The sequence below is a fragment of the Mycteria americana genome, chromosome 8 (assembly GCF_035582795.1).
Source record: "Mycteria americana isolate JAX WOST 10 ecotype Jacksonville Zoo and Gardens chromosome 8, USCA_MyAme_1.0, whole genome shotgun sequence".
In the NCBI taxonomy this organism is placed as follows: Eukaryota; Metazoa; Chordata; class Aves; order Ciconiiformes; family Ciconiidae; genus Mycteria; species Mycteria americana.
Window position 1 is genome coordinate 14,681,071 of NC_134372.1, and position 21,947 is coordinate 14,703,017.

The 21,947-nt window shown below is 35.9% G+C and overlaps 1 protein-coding gene across 2 annotated transcripts in view; it reads right to left on the reverse strand.

Moving 5' to 3' along the window:
• Positions 1 to 21,947, reverse strand: part of GABRB2 (gamma-aminobutyric acid type A receptor subunit beta2) — a 182,102-nt gene that overhangs the window by 104,686 nt on the left and 55,469 nt on the right. For both annotated transcript variants that reach the window (XM_075509901.1, XM_075509902.1), the window contains one exon: positions 14,975 to 15,195. In XM_075509901.1, coding sequence (XP_075366016.1) covers positions 14,975 to 15,195 — 221 coding nt within the window. The remainder of the gene's footprint in view (positions 1 to 14,974; positions 15,196 to 21,947) is intronic.

Genomic DNA, 21,947 nt, shown 5'->3' on the forward strand with positions numbered 1-21,947 from the left:
TGGGATGTAATTATGAAATAAGCTTCTAATGTGTATAATTAAAAATAAAAGGAGAGAGGGATGAATATTCAGTACGCGCCTCCTTGCCTTTCCCTTGTTTCCATCTTGTGCACCTGATTGTCATCTCTGCTTTTTACATGCAGAACCAAATGGAGCAGGTATGAGCCATCTTCTAGAGAGAGAATGATAAGATGAAAACACAGATGATATAATCTCACTGAAAGGATAGAGCTTATCAGCAAAGTCTAAAAATAATTTACCTCCTCAGCTGACCACATACAAATGTTCTGTAGTCATCTGAGTTCAGGGGATTTCTAAGCTCTTTCCAAGGGGTTTTCATTGCCTGAAATTTGTAATATTTTGGTAAAAATATCTATGAAGTAGATTGTGAGAAGCCTTATGATCATGGTAAATTAACGTTTTGTTGCTCTCCCATGTAAGCAGAAGCATTCGGAATTTTGTTGGAGTGTTTCTTCCTACACAGTTTCAGCTATATTGCCTTGTTAAGGTACATGGCTATTATTCTAAAACACTCATCTTGTTTTTAGATTAAAAAAAAAAAAACAACCCCAACAACACTGCTGTAAAAATTGGCATGACAAAGAAAGTCACAAATAGCAAATGACAAAAAAAGGGTACAGACTTTGTGGATGGCAATATTGTAACAAAGAATTTTTTTCTTCTACCTCCATTATTTCTGATGTTTACCTAGAGACCTCCAAATGGGGGTAGGTTCAGGATTGACAGAAATAACACATTAAAGCGGGTTAGAAAAGTTATGGTCCATGAGAGGGAAGCCTACAAAATAAATGCTAGAACACTTAGTCCTAAACATACTGCACCAATTTCAGTTAATGCAAATGACAAAGATCTCAAAGTGTTTCCCCGACAGCTACTCATCCCTCGTTTTTTTCCATTCTGACACTGAAGAGAATGCGCCATAACATTTTTCAATATATACTGAATAAATTTTCCATAAGCACTTTAAATAGGCAAAGCACTGGCACGCAACACCTTCTACAGTAAAACTAACTTAGTCTTGCAGTGGTTGTTAAGGTCTATCTCTAGATTTTCTAAATGGAAACAAACGTTAGCTTTATAATCCCCAGTGGCTTTACAACCCTGCACAGTGCTTTGGGAAAAGTAAGAGATTTTTCATATAAAAAGTTCATATGCTTTTATATGCCTTTCACTTTTCAAGATAAATTTTGGAGCACATATTTTTAAATGTCAGAGTTTTAAAATACAGTCCCAAGAGAGAGACCCTCGTCAGTAAATTAAAACATACTTACAAGCTATAACTACTTTCACAGTATTTGTGAACTGACATTCACTGTCAGTAATAGTCATCATATAACAGAAATTATAACCCGTTGAAAGATGTCATGTATATTCGATAGTCTGCATTTATTGCAATTTTTTTAAAAAAGAGTGTTCTCAAGAATGACGTATTGTACCATATGAAGATGGAGAAAATGTAATGATTTCTCAATTCAGAAGCTGAGGAGGATAATGCACTCTGGCAAACCCTCCCCTTGAAGTGCTGAATGTGGATTTACAGTTCATATGCGAGAATAATTTAGGGACCTGAACATTTGTTCTTTTCTGGCAGTTGCCCAGAAACGAGAGTGCCCACAGACTACATGCCATAGGGATCTATATGGTATTGATTACAGCCTCTTGAAACATCTTCTGCTATGGAGACAGCAATTCCTGAGGGACCAGTCCCCAGGTCACGTCTCTGAGGTAATCGCTAAGGTCCTTTTTGTTCTGACACTAGGAACATGTCGCATGTAGTTCTTTCCTTGTGATTTGATCTCTCAGTCTCCTTCTGGCCCCGAGACATTTTTCCCATCTGCTCATACAGATGGCACATTCAAGTGAATTTAAAAGAATGGTTTTCCAAACTTTTTCTGTTCTCTCTCCTCAAATTACATGGTTCTAGACAAGCAGAAGCAGGGAGCGTTCTAGGGATGCCTATTCAGAAAGAAAAAAAGCACCAGAAAAAAAAAAAAAGTATTGCTTTCTTACACAAGTGATTTAGAGGAGGAAAAAAACTATTCATTGAATGGCTAATGCAAATGCCTGCATTATAGCCTAAAGATCAGTGATAAGCATGGCTTAAAACTGCTTTTCTGCAGATGTTTACACACATCCCTGGAGTCTGGAAGACTCACCTGGAAGCACAAAAACCCCAGAATTTCTTTTAACTTATCCTAGTTTCTCTCCTTCTAAGCAGGACTGAATATTGTTCCAAGAAAAGGTCTCCTCAACTGCTTTGCACATTGAGGGCCAAAAGAAATGTAAATTTTAGAAGAATAAAGAAATAGAAAATAGACCCAGGAGATATGGGAAAAATATTTAAAAAATAATGCTTGGATTATAGGAGTTTAGGCAATTCTTATTTCTCAGAAACCATTTCATGATTTTGTAAAGCTCAGTAACAAAATATGATAAAAGAGTGGGTGAACAAATCAGCTATTCTCTTCACAGAAAGTGCGTTCAAAAATAAAGGAAAACTTTTTGAAAAAAATCACTAAACCTAGACATTTAACTGGAATGAAAAATAAGCCCACGTACTTTCACCTTCAGATAAACACTTGCTAGGAAAAAAAAATGGTCCTTTCATTTAAGAAATAGTATTCACCAATGTCTTACAGTAATGTTCATAAAAGCATAAGAGAAAAACTTGATCTGTACAATCACAAGAACAACTAGAAAGTGACTATTGTGACCCACAGAAACAGGGGAAATAAAAGAAGTCTTATTAGTTCAAAACACAATGTTATAACATTTATTCTTTTTACAGATGCAAGGCCTTAAAATTTCACTCATAAAGCCCTCTGACCCTGTCCCTACTTATGACCTCCATCTCAGATTTTACCAAATTTAGACAAAAAATATCTGCAAGTAGAACTTTATGCATATATACATGCACTGTATTTATATATCATATATCTCATGTATTTAAGCATATATGTGTATACACACATTTAACATCCATCTCATTAGCTGAGTCTTGATCAGGGCATTCTAAGATTTTATGTATGTCCTTCCTATATGAAAATTTCCATTGTCAGGATCACCAACTGCCAGCTAAAATAATATGATAAAAGACATTACAGAAGGGAAATAAGATAGATTGCTGTAGTTCTAAATTATGTTAATATTTAAATTTCAATTCAAGATTAAATGTTTGATAACCTCTATTTGTTTTTGGAACATGCAATACCCTTGGAGCAACTTGAACTATTACATGGTTCTATAGCTGATGGAGTTTTTCTTGCTAATACAGAGTAAATGCCACTGTTTGTCTGTTAGGCAATAAAACTCAGATTTTTTTTTTTCACTTCATTGCAATGTAATAATCTTGGATAATAGGGCTTTTAATGGAAGATATTCCTGTGACTTAAAGCTTTTTCCTTATTAAGCTTAATTGAATTAATTATTCACATAATTATCCACTTCATATAAAATAAAAGCAAAAGACCCTCTTGAATACTTATCCCATACTTAAGATCTAATAAAGGAACTGAAGTAGAAAGATATATTTGTTTTCTTTCAGATAGGCAAGGTATTTAAAATCCAACTACGCTCCCTCCTGCTGAGGATGGAGGTGTTCTGAAATGATACCATTCCAAATCCTACAGCAAAATGCATCTTTAATCTATGAGTCCTTAATTGAAAAAGATATTTATGACAGTCAGTGATCTCCTCTTTATTCTAAAAATTGCATCTTTCCTAAAATTGGCTCATTTTGTGAATGGGCTGCTATGTAGGAAAAGTGGAACAATGTGATTCTAAGGAGAATGGAACAGATTTGCAGCTATAAAACAGCTATCCCAAGGTACATATGAAGGCTGGCATTTTATAATTCTTCATAATAATGCTTGGCACTTATGTAGTGTTTTATGGGATCAAAGCACTTTACAAACTAATTAATAAATCTTCACAACACCCCTGCGAGAAAGTAGGTTTTAGTATTTCAATTTAATAAATGGAGTAACTGAGGCAGAGGAGCTCTATGATTTGTTTCATGTCACAAAGAGAGTCCAGGTCTTCAGTTTATATATCATTAGAAATAACAGTAGTAGTATTTCTGTGGTGAATTCCTTGGGACCTTCAATGGAACTATTTGCATGAGTAAGGAAAACAGAATCTGGCTCATACCTTGGGCCAGAGCTGATACCTTCTTTAGTTAAAACAACAATTAATTCACTTAAGCAACATGCTGGGATTCAAGTTCCTTTCCTTATGCTAGATCTATATTCACTGTGCAAGACAAGAGCTGGTATCTGACTTGTCCTGCCCTAGGATTTCCAAATAATGAGATTGGGGTGGTAATGTTTCCTTGTTAATGCAGATGATGCTTTGTACTCAAAATTCAACATAATTGTGCAGCATTCTTCGTAGGTAAATCAAAGTTTTTCAAGTCCTCACAACAGCTACATGACTTAAATTTGAGACAATGTTTTACTACATCTGCATTTATTTCTGCCTGTTTTCAAAAAGTTCCTGTTTTGAACACCTGCATGCAAGACTTAAGGGTTCTTATAAATGTGTATGTATACTCTAACAGCCTTGGCAATTTGGACACAGAAATCCAATTCACCTCATTTCTCATGCAAAACTAAGCAACTGCATGTCAGACTGTGAATTCACTTTGGCAAGTGTTGGCAACTGAAAGTTCAGTAATTGCACCTATGAGCATGAGCACTAACACAAAAAAATTACCCAGTTAACATAACGGAAACACTTGTTCACAGTGCTGAGATTCTCATGTTCAAACAAGTCTTACTCAAATTACTTTTCACTTACTCTTTGCAATGCTTGTATATGCCCTTATTGTCATATCAAGAAATTTAGTGTTACAAGTTTACATGAGATAAAAAGAATGACAAGAAGTGATATCCCAAATTAAGAAAACTTATATGTTTAATTAAGAAAACTTATATGTTTAATTAAGAAAACTTATATGTTTAATTAAGAAAACTTATATGTTTAACTGGGGCAACAGAAGGCTACCGTATCATTTAATTTCTTATTTTAAGACAAATATCTGAAACTTTTCATTCAAGAAAACATTTTCAATCTGACGTTCTGTGTCATTGCATGACACTTTGTCTTTCCACTGGGCCAAAATCACTAGGACAGAGACAGTAAAAGGGCCTAACGTCTAAGATGGTTAACATATTTTTCAAATTGGCATTTAACATGTAAATTTTTGGCCCTCAAATTCACATTACACTACTGGTGATCTGCTGTCCCTGGCACAACACTTTCAACACCCTCATGAAGATACGCATGATGTTTATAAAATTTTTTTTAGAAACGGCAACACTACTTTGAGATGCTATTGAAAGAGGAAGCTGGTGCTCAAGCTGATATACTAGAGTGATAGAACAGCATCTCACTGTACGGCTTTTTATGTCACTACAGGGTACCTCATTATAATGTTTATTTCCTTTTCTCCCCTGAGGCTAGACAAGACCCCAGTTTAAGTGGAGGGTTGCACAGCCAAGAGAGGCATCAATATGATGGAACCAGAAACACCTGCCCACTGGACACTTACCATGATCAGGAACACAGCGTCCAAAATAACATCTACTGCGCACCCCCACCCCCACAAAGAGAAGCCCAGGTCTTTTTTATCCTTTCTGAAAGGCTGGGGGCCATCTTGGGCATAGCAATCACAAAATGATAGAGTTTTTGATTCTTAGAGAAGTAAGGAGGGGGGTCAGCAGAACTGCTACCTTGGACTTCCATAGGGCAGGCTTTGGCCTGTTTAGGAGAATGGTTGACAGAGTCCCTTGGGAGGCAGCCCTAAAGGGCAAAGGAGTCCAGGAAGGCTGGACATCCTTCAAGAAGGAAATCTTAAAGGTGCAGGAGCAGGCTGTCCCCATACGCCGAAAGACGAGCCAACAGGGAAGAAGACCAACCTGGCTGAACAGAGACCTTTGGCTGGAACTCAGGCAAAAAAGGAGAATTTATGACCTTTGGAAGAAGGGGCAGGCAACTCAGGAGGACTACAAAGATGTCGTGAGGTTATGCAGGGAGAAACTTAGAAGGGCCAAAGCCCAACTAGAACTTAATCTGGCTGCTGCTGTAAAAGACAATAAAAAATGTTTCTGTAAATACATTAGCAACAAAAGGAGGGCTAAGGAGAATCTCCATCCTTTATTGGACACTGGGGGGAAACATAGTGACAAAGGATGAGGAAAAGGCTTGAGGTACTTAATGCCTTCTTTGCCTCAGTCTTTAATAGTAAGAGCAGTTCTTCTCGGGGTACCCAGCCCCCTAGGCTGGAAGACAGGGAGCAGAAAGAAGCCCCCATCATCCAAGGGGAAATGGTTAGAGACCTGCTACACCACTTAGACACGCAGAAGTCTATGGAGCCAGATTGGATCCACCCAAGGGTACTGAGGGAGCGCTGGAAGTGCTCACCAAGCCACTTTCAATCATTTACCAGCAGTCCTGGCTAACTGGGGAGGTCCCAGCTGACTGGAGATTAGCTAATGTGACGCCCATCTACAGGAAGGGCCGGAAGGAGGACCCAGAGAACTACAGGCCTGTCAGCCTGACCTCGGTGCCGGGGAAGCTGATGGAGCAGATCATCCTGAGTACCATCACATGGCATGTAGAGAATAACCAAGGGATCAAGCCCAGTCAGCATGGGTTCAGGAAAGGCAGGTCCTGCTTGACCAACCTGATCTCCTTCTACAACAAGGTGACCCGCCTAGTGGATGAGGGAAAGGCTGTGGATGTTGTCCACTTAGACTACAGTAAAGCCTTTGACACGGTTTCCCACAGCATTCTCCTGGAGAAACTGGCTGCTCATGGCTTGGACGGGTGTACTCTTCGCTGGGTAAAGAACTGGCTGGATGGCCGGGCCCAAAGAGTGGTGGTGAACGGAGTTAAATCCATCTGGCAGCCGGTCACAAGCGGTGTTCCCCAGGGCTCTGTGTTGGGGCCAGTTCTGTTTAATATCTGTATCAATGATCTGGATGAGGGGATTGAGTGCACCCTCAGTAAGTTTGCAGATGACACCAAGTTTGGTGGGAGAGTTGATCTGCTTGAGGGTAGGAAGGCTCTACAGAGGGATCTCGACAGGCTCTATCGATGGGCCAAGGCCAAATGTATGAGATTCAACAAGGCTAAGTGCTGAGTCCCGCACTTGGGTCACAATAACCAAAATGCTCTATTTTTGAGAAAATTTTTGCTTAGCATAAAAGGGCATTAAAAAGTCTTTAAACAACTTCTGTCCACCAACTGGAATATACTTTTGTAGCAAAAAGGTAGCACAGATCTCTCTGTCTCTTTCTCACAGAGGACATTTGGGAATTACAAGAATATTTGAAATCTTACGTGCAGTCCAAACACATGACTTCAATTCCAGCTACCACAAGTGATTTTACGGTCCTGAAACTGAAAAATGGACATTTACCTTCAAATTATGCTTAGGATTTTAAGCCTTATCAGGAGGAAGAAAAAAAAAAAAAAGAAAAAAGTAGCATAAAGTAGCAAAATAAAGATCAGATGACTTACTGAAGGATGTCTAGTGTGAACAATCCACCTCTCAAACAGTATGTTCTGAGAACAAAATGCTTTTAGAAAGGCAATTGCTTTTTAAACTGTCCATCAGATTTTGTAGATAATAAGCTGTATATGAGAAGTTAAATTGCTGAACAAGTCTATTAATAGAACAAAAATGCCCAAGGCTATCTTAATAGAGCAAAGTGTGGGAGAATCTATTTTACTTGCAACAGTGCAAATTTCTAAGCAGCTGAAACTGAGTAAGCAGACAGCAGAAGGCACAGCTGAGACAACACAAAATCCAAGCATCCAGGACTATTTTGAATTCACGTGACTCAATGCTGGTAAAAAGAAATAAAGAGACGACAAAGCGAGACCATCATACACATAATTCTCTCATTTACTAGGTTTACTGTCAAACAGGTTTACTGGTTACTAGGTTTTACCTGTCAAATTGTTGGGAATTATTGCTGGTTGGGTTGGAAACATAGTTAACAATGTATTAAATAAATATTGGGAAGTAAAACTTCTGGGCTTTCAAATGGGACAAATCTTCCATTTCTGACAAAACTACTCTGTTCTACTTCCTTTTGTTTTTCTTTTGGCTAAAAAGGATGGAAATGTCATCACCTCACAGGATGTGGCCCCCATCAGAAGTTCTGTGTATATTCTATTTTTCAGCAAAAAACATCCACAAGCTTCAGTTACAAAAAGCATAAAACTGGCCTACTGAAGAGATACGAAAATATACAATACTCTTCATCACGTAATTATCAGTCCTCAATGACTAACCCACTGTCGCAGAGTTCACTCGTGAGGACTGTTAGGAGAAGCATATGGAACAGTAAATATCTCTAAAACCAGCCTGTTAATGGTGCAAAACCACATGAAACAGCTTTGTCTTCAGCCACTTCTTCAACTATATTTAATCCTAGTAGACTAAACTTAATTTCCTCCTTATTCTGACACACAACACCCAAATGCTCTCTTCCAGCAGAGGTCCAGAAAGACGCCCTAAGAAAGTTACACAAAAAGTAGCAATTCCAAATTGGCAAACTGAAGGGTCTTGCTCATCACCCTTCTCAAATCTTGCATTCCAACCCTGGAAAAAAACCCTCAGAAAACTTCCAGTGCTTCCACAGGCTTCAAAAAAAACAGAGAAGTGATTCTTCCCCAGAATTATACAGAATAAACCAGAAGACAGCTGAATTTTCTGTCTGCATTTTAGAACAGATTTGATGTCAACAGTCAGGGGAAAGTTTTTTATATATATTTATATATATAAAAATAAATTTAAGAAACAACAAATTTTATCTACCATAGCAACTATTTCAGCTATGTGTATTATATAAACCAGATAGTTTAACATACAGAAATTTAGTTAAAAAGCCATATCTTTTCCTGAGTTCTGGCTGCATATCTTATCCAAGCTTTGCTCAATCTACCATAAACTGATTGCTATCCTAGATTTGAATCTTGGTCCTCTAAGTTTACTTTTTTTAAATAAGTTGTCAAATCACTAATCACCTATCGCAAGTCATCCTAACTACCAACAGATAGTAATTTTCCCTGTAATGACTCTTTGTTTAAGACCATATGTTGCAATTTTCTATCATTTTAGTGATTTAAATATATCACCTATTGGATGTCCTGGTCTTGGCAACAAAGAAAAATTTTCTTGTCAGATGGAATATGAAATTACTATGAAATAAACCATTTTTTAAATAGACAAAAGAAAGTTCAGTCATATTTGTAAATACCATACTGCAACTGGAATGCAAAAAAAAAAAAAGCATTCTCCCAAAACATAAATAGATGGCAGCTATCCCTCGGAAATAAAAATCCTTCTAAATCCAAAAGTAACCAGTATGTCATGTTCTCTGTAAAAAATTGGTCACAATACAGTTATGCCCTTAGCTAATGCCCTGTAGCAGTGAATAGAGCAGGCTATGAGGACATCATAACTACCGTATAGATGTCTACATTCATTATTAGCCATTTCTCTCTCTCTCTCCTCCCTTTCAGTGACGGCATAAGCCAGGTGCTTACAAAACTGCCTCCTAGTCCTTCCTGAAATTTACCTTCACAGTGTGAAATCTAATCAGATCTGACATGCATACCGTGTATGGGTTCTGTTAGGAAAAACAGAAAGAACAATGTTAAGGGATCACCGCTTGCTCTATCCAAAATAGAAATTAAACTATAGGGGCATAAAAGAATGGGACGGTTACATTTATACATTACCATTTTGGTCATAAGATCACTTGCAGTTCAGTGAAGTTGGTTACACCAATCAACGTAAATGAAACAACGGTCACAGAAACATATGTATATATGTGTGCGTGTGTGTATACATTTATACACACATGTTTATATATAGATGTACAAGGAGACAAAAGTAAAAATTTAAGACTGATATTTAAAGGAATCTCAATTTAGTAGAATGCATCTCAAAGTAAGAATATGCCAATGCTAAAGTAAATTAATGCAGCAATAATAGGAGTGATTTTCAGAACAGTAATAGTGTAGAGGGTTTTTTTAAATTATATGTGGAAATTAATATTAATCAGGCATTTTTAAGATATGTGGAAATTAATACTAAGCAGGCATTAGATATATCACTACCGTGGAAACTTTAAATCACATTAACTTTGAATTAATTTTAGATTAAATAGATACCTGAAGCTATTTAAACCTATAAAACTGCAACCTTAACATCAGAATCGTATCATTGATTGCCACATGGTCACGTGAAGGCAAAAGCAGAATATGTCCAATCACATAATTCTGTTGTGTTACCAGCACGTGTATTTGCCCCATCCATCCCAGTGTTTGAAAGACATTTTAGCCAGAAAGCCTTTCTGAGACCTACTCAGCTGAGTCTGAGGAGGAGGAGGAAGGATCTTCTACATTTCATCACAAAAAATTGTCCATGGATCATTAATAATTAGAACATATAAGAAGGGTGTTTTGAGGGTAATTATCCAGCTATGACAGACCTATATTGATATTCAGGTTTGTTGCCCGTGGCAATCGCCTCTGCAGTCCTCCTTGGAAACAGGCTACATCCTGAGAAGGACAGGCAAATAGAAATCTTACAAACTGGAAAAGAAAAAGATTAAGCTAGAAATAGACATACTTCTTTTCAAAATAGTAATAATATGACCTTTGCAACACATTCTTACCCGAACAGTGTAACATTTTGATATGTATGTGTATATAAATATTACAAACATACACGTACACAGATGTAGTCAAGACTTCTCTAAAACAAACTTACTTATCCAAATAACTGAGACCAAAGAAAATTTCATAATCCAAACCCATTACCTATTGTGCCTTTAAGTGTTTTCTTTTTCTTTTTAACCTGAATATGTCACAAAAGCTAGAGAAAAATCCTTAACCATAATTTTCTTTTTTTCACTTGAAGAACAAATAGGGTTATGTTTCCTCCAACACTCAGGACAGGGTGTGTGTGTGAATTTATATAAGAGGGGGAGAGCTATATGGTGACCTATCTACTGTATCCACTCTGAAGTGCATCTTTCTAAATGCAGCAAATAACCTCAAGGACCATCCCCCACAGGTTTTAGTATAGCATAAGGTACTATGATAAAAAGAAAGATTTTTGTATTATTAAACTGGCATTGCTAGGTCCCCATTTCCATGCAAGTAAGAACAATAATTTATATCTAATAATAGCTGATAACTTTAATCTGACAGTCCTTCCAGGACTAGAGGGTATTTAGTCACTCTTGTACAAGAAAACAAAATGGACTTTATGAATATCCTATAGTGAAAATCTGGACCTTTTCTTGCAATGTCCTCATCTACTAGGTTTCTGTTTATGTTGAATAATCTCTATAGCAGAACACACTGCCTCTCCAAGAAACAAGAGGTGTCCTTCTCCTCTTTGCTGTTCAAGTACATAGTTGCAGTAGGACCCATGACAATTGTAGCCCCTAATCTTTTGCAATGGGTAGGGGGAGTACAGGGTGACATTCATCTCGCTACTGCCCTCAGTGTACAATTCATTTCAGCACAACAAGGGAACGAAGGCAGAATTCACATCCTTTATTCATCTTGGCACCAGCTCACAAGGCAATGAGAACACATGAAATGTACCAAGCAGAATCTTAAAAGGTATGTAAGAATTGATTATCACAAATATGAGACTACTAGGTATACTGGAATAATAGAAAATTATTTCCTGATCTGAAATTCTTGACCTAGAAAAAAAAAATTCTTCTGACACCTTTACTTTGGGCTGTGCGCAAGTCCTACAATAGAAACAACATACAGAATTATTCTAAAACCATTTTGGATACCATACTGTGATTGCAAGTATAAAAAAAATAACTCTGGGAAATAAAGGATCAAAGCATTAATAATGTTTCATTTAATTACATTAAACAGCTTTAAGTAAAAAATATACAAGATTTATCTTTATCACATCATAAAAGATATTAAAACTGATTTGCTATATATGCTTAATGAAAAGGAGGAATGCTTTCACCCATGAAAGCAGTACCAACACCAATGAAGCAGTACCAACACCAAATCAGCTAAAAAGAGACAACTAAATTCATTCTTGTAGTGGTCCAGAGTATTTTATGCAAAGCATTTTCTGTCAAGTTATCTTACGTAATTCTATTAAAAAAGTACACCATCTTAAAAATTGTGAAAACCAGAATTGTTAAAAACAAAAAAGTAAACCTAAGCTTTTAGTTGCAAATTTCTTTTTTAAGCCACCAATACCTTGTTTCTTTTAGAAAACAAACAAAAAACCAAAACCTTAGAAAAAGTATTTTTTGTGAATGGTTTTAAAGCTTCTAAAGAAAATCTTTGTTTTACTTGATTCTTCTATAGAACAATTTTTTGTGAGCTCCATATACTATTTACCAACATTTTCAAAAATAGAAATTACGGATTGTTAAGCAGTCAGAATGAAAATGACTTGTCACAAGTAGCAATAAAAAGTCAGAGAATTACTGAAAACATTAAACTTGATATTTATTTCATAAGTTATTCTTGAAAAATAATAGTAAACACGATTTCAGAGTCTTAAATTGAAAATTATACCAAAACCTTTGTTATGCTCTAATTGTTCTCACTCCATTAATGCACATGCGTGTTAGGTAGTTGTTTTAAATTTACTGTAAATAAAAAGTTTCACCATTTTAAGGAACCAAGTATCTGTTGTTTCACCGGACAATAACAAAAACTCCTGACTTGCTCCCAGCTGTAGTGCCAAAGCCTGAACTGCTCTCACACAGAAAACACAACTGGACACAATACAAATTGGTAAATATAACCAGCACTAAAGAGCAGAATCTCTTAGATCTCAGATTAATTCCATTTAGTTATATATGGCAAAATGTTTCTCTACAGTTCATAAGAGAATATCTGGTCTGTGTTACAGATCTAACAATGAAATACATACTTTCAGTTTCTGCCACACACAAAAAAAAATTTAAAAAAGGATATTATTTTTGCATGTTTTAACAAAATTCTCTATCTGGTCTCACGTTTCTTAAAAACTGCCATGCTGCTGCTCTTAAAGTCACTTACTTTCCTACTGTGGTCATACTTCAAGAAGGCATACTTCTGCTACGTATCAGATGAAGCTACTAAAAGAAATAAAATTAACTAGCTACCGCAGGCCTTTATTTTTCTTCTTTTACTTTTTAAGTAGAAAAATAATCTGTTAGCCATAAGAGGCAGTGCTATTCCTTAAATGTAGAGGAAGCTAAGGAGCTAGGAAAAGCCCAGATCTTTTCTACCAAGTGGAAAATGTTCTAGCTTCTACAATGAAGGATGAAATCAGCATCTTGCACATTAGGAGAGTGCCTCAAAACCATTAAGGACCTGCTAAGTGAACATTTTCACACTTCCACCCGCCTTTTCCAGAGGTGACTCAGCATCTGGCACAGACTGCAAGAGTCCAGGGACCATCCAGACAGGAGGCATTTGAAGCCTGACTCCAGCATAGGATGAGAGCACTGATCTAGTCTCTCTCAGTCTCAAGGAGAATGGTTTCTACATAAGAGCTAGAAGCCACCTGTCCTGAGAAAGGCACTTCCTGGCACAAGTGACTGGCTAAACTTTAACACTCTGGAAATTTTCAGGTTTGGGTGTGAAAATTGAAGTCAAATGCCAAAAGTGTTAAGCCTGAAGTCCTAGGACAGCTTAGGACTTAGTTTTAGACATTTGAGTTGCAATTTAGGTAGCCATGTTCTAAACAAAAGCCTCTAAAGAGAAGTATCAATACATATCAAGATTATATTCGCTCAACTGCCTCATTAATCTAAGTAGTTCATGGTAAGGATTTCCAGAAACACCTGCCTGTAGAAGTGCAATAACAAAACTAAAGGCATCCAGATCAGTGACTTGTAATAGATGATCTTAATTAGATATGAACTTCATGGTCCATGTTTGTTCAAGTGACAGAACTAAATATATAAGACTGTGCCGCCTTCTTTTACAGTTGGGTAGAAAAAAACCAAGTTAAAAGTGCATGCTTCTTGACATGATAGTTATAGGCAGACAGTAGAAAAATCTCACTGAAAATGAAAGAAATACACTAATAAAAATTTTAAGAATTAGCTTCCCCAGAATTATTTTTGTATAATATTCTCAATATGAAAATGAGACATTATAGATTTAAGTTCTGCAGCATTTTATTTTTTTAACCCAATCAATACTTGCTTTCTATTTTGTTACCTACTCACACCATATTAAGTCAGTCATCTTTTGCAGGAATATATGTAAATCACTTTCTCGGTAATTATTTTTCTATAATCACTACTAAACAGACATTTTTCCCCAGTTTTCAGAACTTCAAGAGTGAAATTATTCTGTTGATTTCTCCAGTCTCCATACAGTCATACACAATAACAACATCAGGCTGAAAAACATTTCAAGTCATACATCATCTTAGTGAAAATGAGAAAACTGATTCATCTGGGTAGCATACAAACCAATCTAATATTCAATCGAAAATATTTATAAAATATATCATTAGTTAAATTATCAATTCAGCCATCATATACATTTTCCCTTTTTTCCTCTAATCTTCGTTTTGTATTTCTTATTTCAATTCCTTTGAGGAAGCAGTTCTAAAACTGGCTTTTAATCCACAATGAGTATTTAAAATAATATTTACAGTCTTATCTGTTCTTACTACAAGTGTCTGAACTATACTAAAAATGGCAGTTTATCTCCAAAATTTATATTAAAAAAAATAAATAATAATAAAAAAATCTTTATCCATTCTTAGAATACTTAAGCTAAAATTGTTTCTGGAATATCATCAGTCATATAGAATACAGCAATAAAAAGAATAGCATTAAAAAAGGCAAAGAATGGGTTTTAATTTGAAGCCATGATTAAAAGACTAAAACTAAAAGACAGAAAAGAGTTAGAAATGGTTCATACTGACCTGAGTCCATAAAGGACTGTCCCATCCGGATGTAAACGGATCATTCTGTTCTTCACAGTGACACCGTGTACAAATGACTTCTTGTCATTCAGAAAATAGGTATCGGGAACCCACAGCTGATCAGCTACTCTGTTGTCCAGAGTAAGGTTTAGAGGTATTACATTATACGACAGCCTCTTATCCCTCCATGCTTGCTGAAAGTACATTGTCAAGGTATAGTCCTGTGATTATAAAAACAAAAAAAAGTTTGCATTGAAACAGACACCATACATATGCAAAAAAAAAAAAAAAAAAAAAAAAAAAGAGGCAAATACACATTTATTTATTGTGACTGTTCTTAAAGGCAAGCATTTCTGTTCAGTATTTCCATAAGCAGATTTCTTTCTTTTTACAGTACTGAACATCTTGTGTATACTTAATGACAGAAACGAGAATACAGAAAAGATGGGCTATTTACATTTTATGAATGACTTGGGAGTTCTCATTTCAATGTTTAAAAACAAAAAGGAAAAAAATTTGTAGACGCTTAACGGTCTGCAATTTCTGTAGCACTTTATAAGCCTGGAAACCCTAGGAAACAGGAACATTCACAGATCTGAATTTCATCTCGTGGTCTCCGTTGTTTTCAACAGAGCTCTGGATCAGGCCTTGTACCTCTGAAGTTGCAGCTACCACCCAAACACTTCTCTAAACTAAAATCTCTTCAAAGTCTGTTACACTTCCCCTGGGCACTGAAATCAATGGGAAGTCTCTGAGGTTTTTATGCTACAGAGTCTTAGTCTTCTACTTAATTTTACAGATGAATTAACTCTGGTTACTTCAATGGAACAAGTCAGAGAGCACAATTAAGCATCTGGGTAAATATTTGCAGTATTATAAGACTTGCTTTGTCTTGATGCAGGCCACTAATGTACTGTACTTTGGACATGTTTTGATGTTTTGGTATTTTAGAGAACAATGTAATTACAAAAATTATATTTTTGTAAGACCTGTTATACTGAGGCAGAATATTCATTATACATTAGCCTATACTAAAAAAAAAAAAAAAAAAAAAAATCAATAAATAATACACAAAGGAGCTGTATATCTGATCACGGATCACTGGGTCAAGGGCTGTAAAACACTACTGAAGGAATACCAAAAGGAGGAATATTCTAAAACCAGCAGCTTGTTTTGCTTGTTCTACAGAAGTCATAATCAGGCCTCAGACTATTTCGATTTAGAATTTGTATTTAACATGGACTTCATTAGTGAGAACTGTTAGCTTACAAAAGATTGCTTTCAACAGAAAGTCAACAAAAGCTGCTGTGATTATCAGCAACCTCAGGATTCAGCCATGTCAGAGTATGAAAGTCTGTATCTATGCATCAGTCTGAGAAATCCCACCTAACTTAGAACAAATAATTAGCTATGGTGACTACATCTCACAAACCAATTTCTAGCACTGCATAACAGAGAAAAGCATGCAAGATATGGACATTTTATCGCTTAAATTGCAATATTAGTTCTCATTAGCTACGTTATATTTTAAAGGAGACCACTACTGAAACTATGTTTTTATTACAGTTGGCAAAAAAATGTTAATCTTCCTGCTGAAATACTTTAAAAGCACCTACCAAACTGTATTTTACAAGCATTTTCATTTTTAAAAAATATATTTGACACATGAACACTATACAGAACTTCTCACAGAATACAAAAGTAATATTTTCTTATTTTGCAGTTTCACAGACTAAACTTAAAAAAAAAATCTACAAAAATGCCCCTGTAAGAAATCACCAAAACTTACTTAAAAAACCAAAACAAACCAAACAACAAATGTAAGTTTTACATTTCTAGAAATTACCTTTTTACAGGACAGCCTAGGACTTGATCAACACCAAATCTCACAAAAGATACATGGAAAAGTTACCTCCCTTGGTGAATGGGAAAACAGACACACTAAATTTCTTCCACTGCTGTAGCAGAGAGGTGGGATTCATCCTACTTAACTTCAAGCCCTGGAGACACATCTCTCTCCACTGATTTTAGAGCATCTCGGGCAATCAGTCCTAACCTATGCCCGTCAGTGAAGCACCTCCAGTTAAGTGAAGTGAATTCAAGCCAGTGTCAATGGCAAATTGAAAAGAAAATCAAAATCAGATATAACTTTTATTACCAATGTCTGAGTATCCAGAAAACTGTTTTTCCTTTCTTTATTAATGAAACTTTTTATGCATAAATTAGGTTGGTGTAATTATTCACTTTAAAAATGTACACAGTCCACCCTTAAAAACATGCATTTACGAGGGCCTGTGACAACTATGGTTATTCCAGCAGAGTTCTCTAGGCAATGACACAGCACCTAGAAACCAATCGACCCTGTCTCTTCTGCAGAACAGTGTGCGCTCAGATGAATCTCTTTCTCCAGAGATGTGTATTTCCATGCTGGAAACACTTATTTTTTTATGCATCTTTCCCCAGAGGAGCCCACATACATGAACTTCAAAATGCCTCTTCAGTTTTCACTGAAGCAGGGAGAAACGCGCGTTCCTGTTGACAACAGTTACGGCACTTCTTCCTCGTCAACGCGAAATCAGAAGGGTAATGCTGTCCCTTCAGTCTTCTTCCTATTTGCGATGGTTAAAGGTTAATCATCTTCCCTGCCTTCAGCCCTGTGCTGCAGTAGCTAATGGCAGCATGTACACCCAGTCTGCGCACAGAACACTGCTCCGCTTTGGTAGGGTGTCACAAACATTAACAAAACTGCACGGTTACAAGTAGGTAAACACCAAGTAAGTTTTTCCAATTATGTTACTACGAAATATATTTACCTGGTAACTATTCTAATCTGATCAGTTTTAATGATCTGAAATCTCTTCCCCTCCCCATCCCCCCAGGATCAGGATGAGAGGCTGCTTTCAAAAATGTTCCGCCTACATCTGAAGAATTTTACTGTTATGCTTCATCACTGTTCTGTAGTATTTGATTCATAACCAGATACCAGAAAGCATTCCGTAATATATTGCCAGTAAGAAAATGTATTAGTCTTCATTAGACTAACATATGACAACATAAAGTAGATGAGCTGTAGCAATTGCTACCTTATTATCCTTGGAATGTTGCATTTTATTGCTATTCTAAAGAATAATCTACATGTATTAAGATATAGCATATATATATAGAACATGCTTCCCTCTTTACACCTCAGTAAAAGAGGAAAAGAAGAGGAGGAAGGAAACTAAACATGCATGATTCAGTGCATAAAAATTAATTACATAAAACTGTAAATTTGGAGCACTGGTATAGATGAAAGAAAAGCCAAGTCCCCAGGCTGGAGTTCAGAATCAAACACACTGTGTTCCAGAAACAGAGTTGGTGTTCCAGCTAAAAATTATTTGTCGTCTGTTGGCCCTAATTTTCAGATGTGACTGGAGTTTCTGATGGTCACAACAGGACACCTTAAATAATTTTACAAAACCCTCAAAACCTTTCAAATTTAGGTGGTTTTTTAAAAATTATTATTAAAAATAAATGTGTTCCAAGCTACATATTTCAAAGTATAAGTGATTAGTTAGAAAAAAAGGAAAACTTGTCACATAAGCTGCAATTCATTCCTTAGAAAGGAGGGAGGCACCTGTTTTCAAAATCCCAAATGAACTGTAATTCAAAAAGAAGGTGTGCAGGTACAAAATGTCCCTGAAGTATCCCAAGACGCTTTATACTTGGAGATTAAGAACATGCTCGTCTAGCAGAAATACTACAAGAAAAAAGTCTCTTCAACTCGCATTACATATGGGAATTCCCCTCTATTCTAAGGATAAACATCAAAACAAACATGCAAATATCTTGTCTCTTTAGGAAGACAGGCACACAAAAGTAGTAGAGGAATAGAAGTGGCTAGTAAAGGATGATTTTAATTTCTTAAGGCCTCAGCATCCTACTAAATTCACAGGATGGGATTGTTAGAAGCTTAGTGTAAGTATGAAGATGAAACAGGAGTTAATTCATTTAAAAAGCCTAGCATAAGGCAGTAATTACAATGAGTTGAAAGAAGTATGAAACCAAACCTCATGATAACCATGTCTGTGTATACCATTACACAGACATAAACTACAAAGGTACAGACTATTTACAATACAGGCAGAGACACATTGTACAAATATAAATAAATAGGTATATCAGTTACCCTGAGCACGTGAAGCTTGAAATGCTGTATAAAATTTTAGTAGTATAGACAAAGTTACAAGCAAAACCTAGCAAATAAATAGGCAAAATACTGTATTTTCTGTAAATACACAAATATTATCATTTGTACAGCTTTCATTATTATTCTATTGTTCACAAACATTTAAATTTAATAAACTCTTTTATTCTGTCCAGATGCAGAAATTCAGGCAACAGAAAATGGATGATTACTCCTATCCTGATCAAAGAGAAGATCTCTCCTCTTTTCCTCACCAGTTAAGGTTCAGCTTCCCAGTTTTCTTATTTATTTCACACAATGAACGGAAGAGTAGCAAATATGAGACAAAGTTAATCTTAATGCAAATTTTCTCATATCAATAAAAAAGTAATGAACAGTTTTATTAGTATTAGCATATTTATGAGTAACTTTTATCCTGAACGTTATCTTTGTGTGGTGGTTGTCTGCAAACACTTCTAGCTGCTGGAAATGCATATATGCTAGGAGATTTAAATTTAAATTTAGATAAATAGAATTGTTACTGACAGCCAAGTTGTCAGTTAATGACCATCAACTTCAAAGATCCAAGGGAAGATACTGCACAGGAAAGCATCAAATCTGAAAACTAGCACTCATTTATATTCTCTCATTTCATTAATACTCTCAAATAGAAGTTTTCTTAAGCCAAAAAAGAAATGCTAGTTCTGGCCTATTACTAGCTTAACAAGGTTAGAACACAGGCCTTAGCTAAACCCACCCAAGGGCAAACAACTGTGAAATGTATATTGCTGGTCCTCTTTTTATATTGGAAAAAGGATGAAAGCAAAAAAGGTAATAAATTTTGTGATTGTTCACAATGACAGTGGGAGTCTAATGCAAAAGACTGTGCCAGATGTAACTTTTTTCAGCGCATGAGGATAAGGTCCAATGTGAGAAAAACAACATTTAAAATATAGCTCTTTCTTCTACGTTACAAAACCAGGACTGATTCACAGTGCAGCTTAAAAATGTATACCAACACTTGCATTAACAGGGATATAACACAGCTACTGAAACACTTTGGAAGTAATAAAATTAGGAAACTTCAGAGGAGGAAAAAAAAAATAAGTAGAAGGAACATTCTGTATATTATAAATACAACATATAGCAGAATGGAGTTGAAGAAGCTATTTATCTCTACTCATCAGTAATGAATGGAGAACTCATTTGTGGTTTGGCTTAAGTCCTCTTCTCATCACTTTCCTGGTTATTCCTAACTTGTAAAAATACTTCACTACATTTCCCAGTATGGCATTTTTAAAGCTAAATAATTTCCTTCTGAATATGCTTGAAGCTGGAGACTTTGTCCGAATGCTGTATTTTTTAACCACATACGTTTAAAAAGCTGCCTGTTGATGACATATTTAAAAGTGCCATTAGGTAAATTCTTAAAAGTATACATCTACACTGCAAAGCATATTTTAATATATTAAAAGCTGTTATATACTTAAGAAGAAAGGAGCAAACATTAATTCTACTCCCTCCTCAGACTCAAATGAAGTTATCACTGACATGTGCAGTTTCTACAGTGGGAAGCACCCAACACGTTTCACTACTCAAATGGTATATAAAACAATTCAAAACAAAGCACTTCAAGCTAAAGGAGCTTCAGTGGATTTATTTCAAAAGCAATGTCTTTCCCTGAGTGCTGATCCTCATTTCGTTTTCAATCCTCATTTTGTTTAAAACCAACCACTACAACATGTTCAATTCATAATTACCTATTTCACACTCACGTCAAAAAAATTAACATTAAAAGTCTGCTCTGTTAACACTGGAGACACCACAATGTGACTTACATAAAAGTAGAATGAACCGTTGAAAGAATGGGTGATACCAGAGAAGTGTCAAAATAAATTCTGTCATACAGCCTTCCAAAAAAGTATTTTTCACATTCCGTAAATCTTTACTTAAAAAAAAAAAAAAAAAAAAAAGACAGTGACATCAAGAACCTTACACAGAGTTCAAGTTGAGCTCTCTCAATCTATCGAGTCCCACTTCCCAGCCTGGCTTCAAATCCATGAAACAGTTCTAGTTAAATGTGTATACTAAAATTTACCAGGTAGTTTTTCTTGATGGGAATTGTATGATCTAAAGTCTATGATCCTTCCAAAAAGGAAAGATCCCAACAAGTAAGCTTACTATTTATTCTGCAGCAACTATCCCAGAATTATTGACTGGCAATTAATTCGCATTTCTCAGTTGAACAAATAAGCAAAGATGGGCTGTTATCACCTACAACAGTTCTCAGAAAAACACAGTATTATTGAATCAAGCAAGAGACTTGTGTATGAAAACCAAACAACTGTAGCAGAGCTTGACTCCTAGACATAAAACTTCTTACTACTGATTATATGAAATCTGTAGTAAGAGACTGCTTACTGTTTCAGTGACAAGATCATGAATTTGTGACTCCTTAGCACTACTGACAGTAGTCAATATTTATAGTGTTTCTACACAGTGATTTATATATTGCACTGTGATGCAGTGTCATTATATTTCATGCACTGAAATGAAATAAAGCAGTTACGGCCGATATGTTTCCTGTAACCTCAATTAGTTTAGCAAGACACTGTGACACTAGATTTTAATTTCTGACAAGTCACCCAGACTGAACCATGATACTGCACTTTTACCGAGCCAGCAATCTGCATGTCATTCCAATCAAAAAGCATCTGCCGTATGTCTTTTGGCTCTCTCTGGTTTGCTGTCTCTTGATAATAAGAGGAAGATTGATTCAAGTGAACTTGGACTGAAAACTGTAATCTA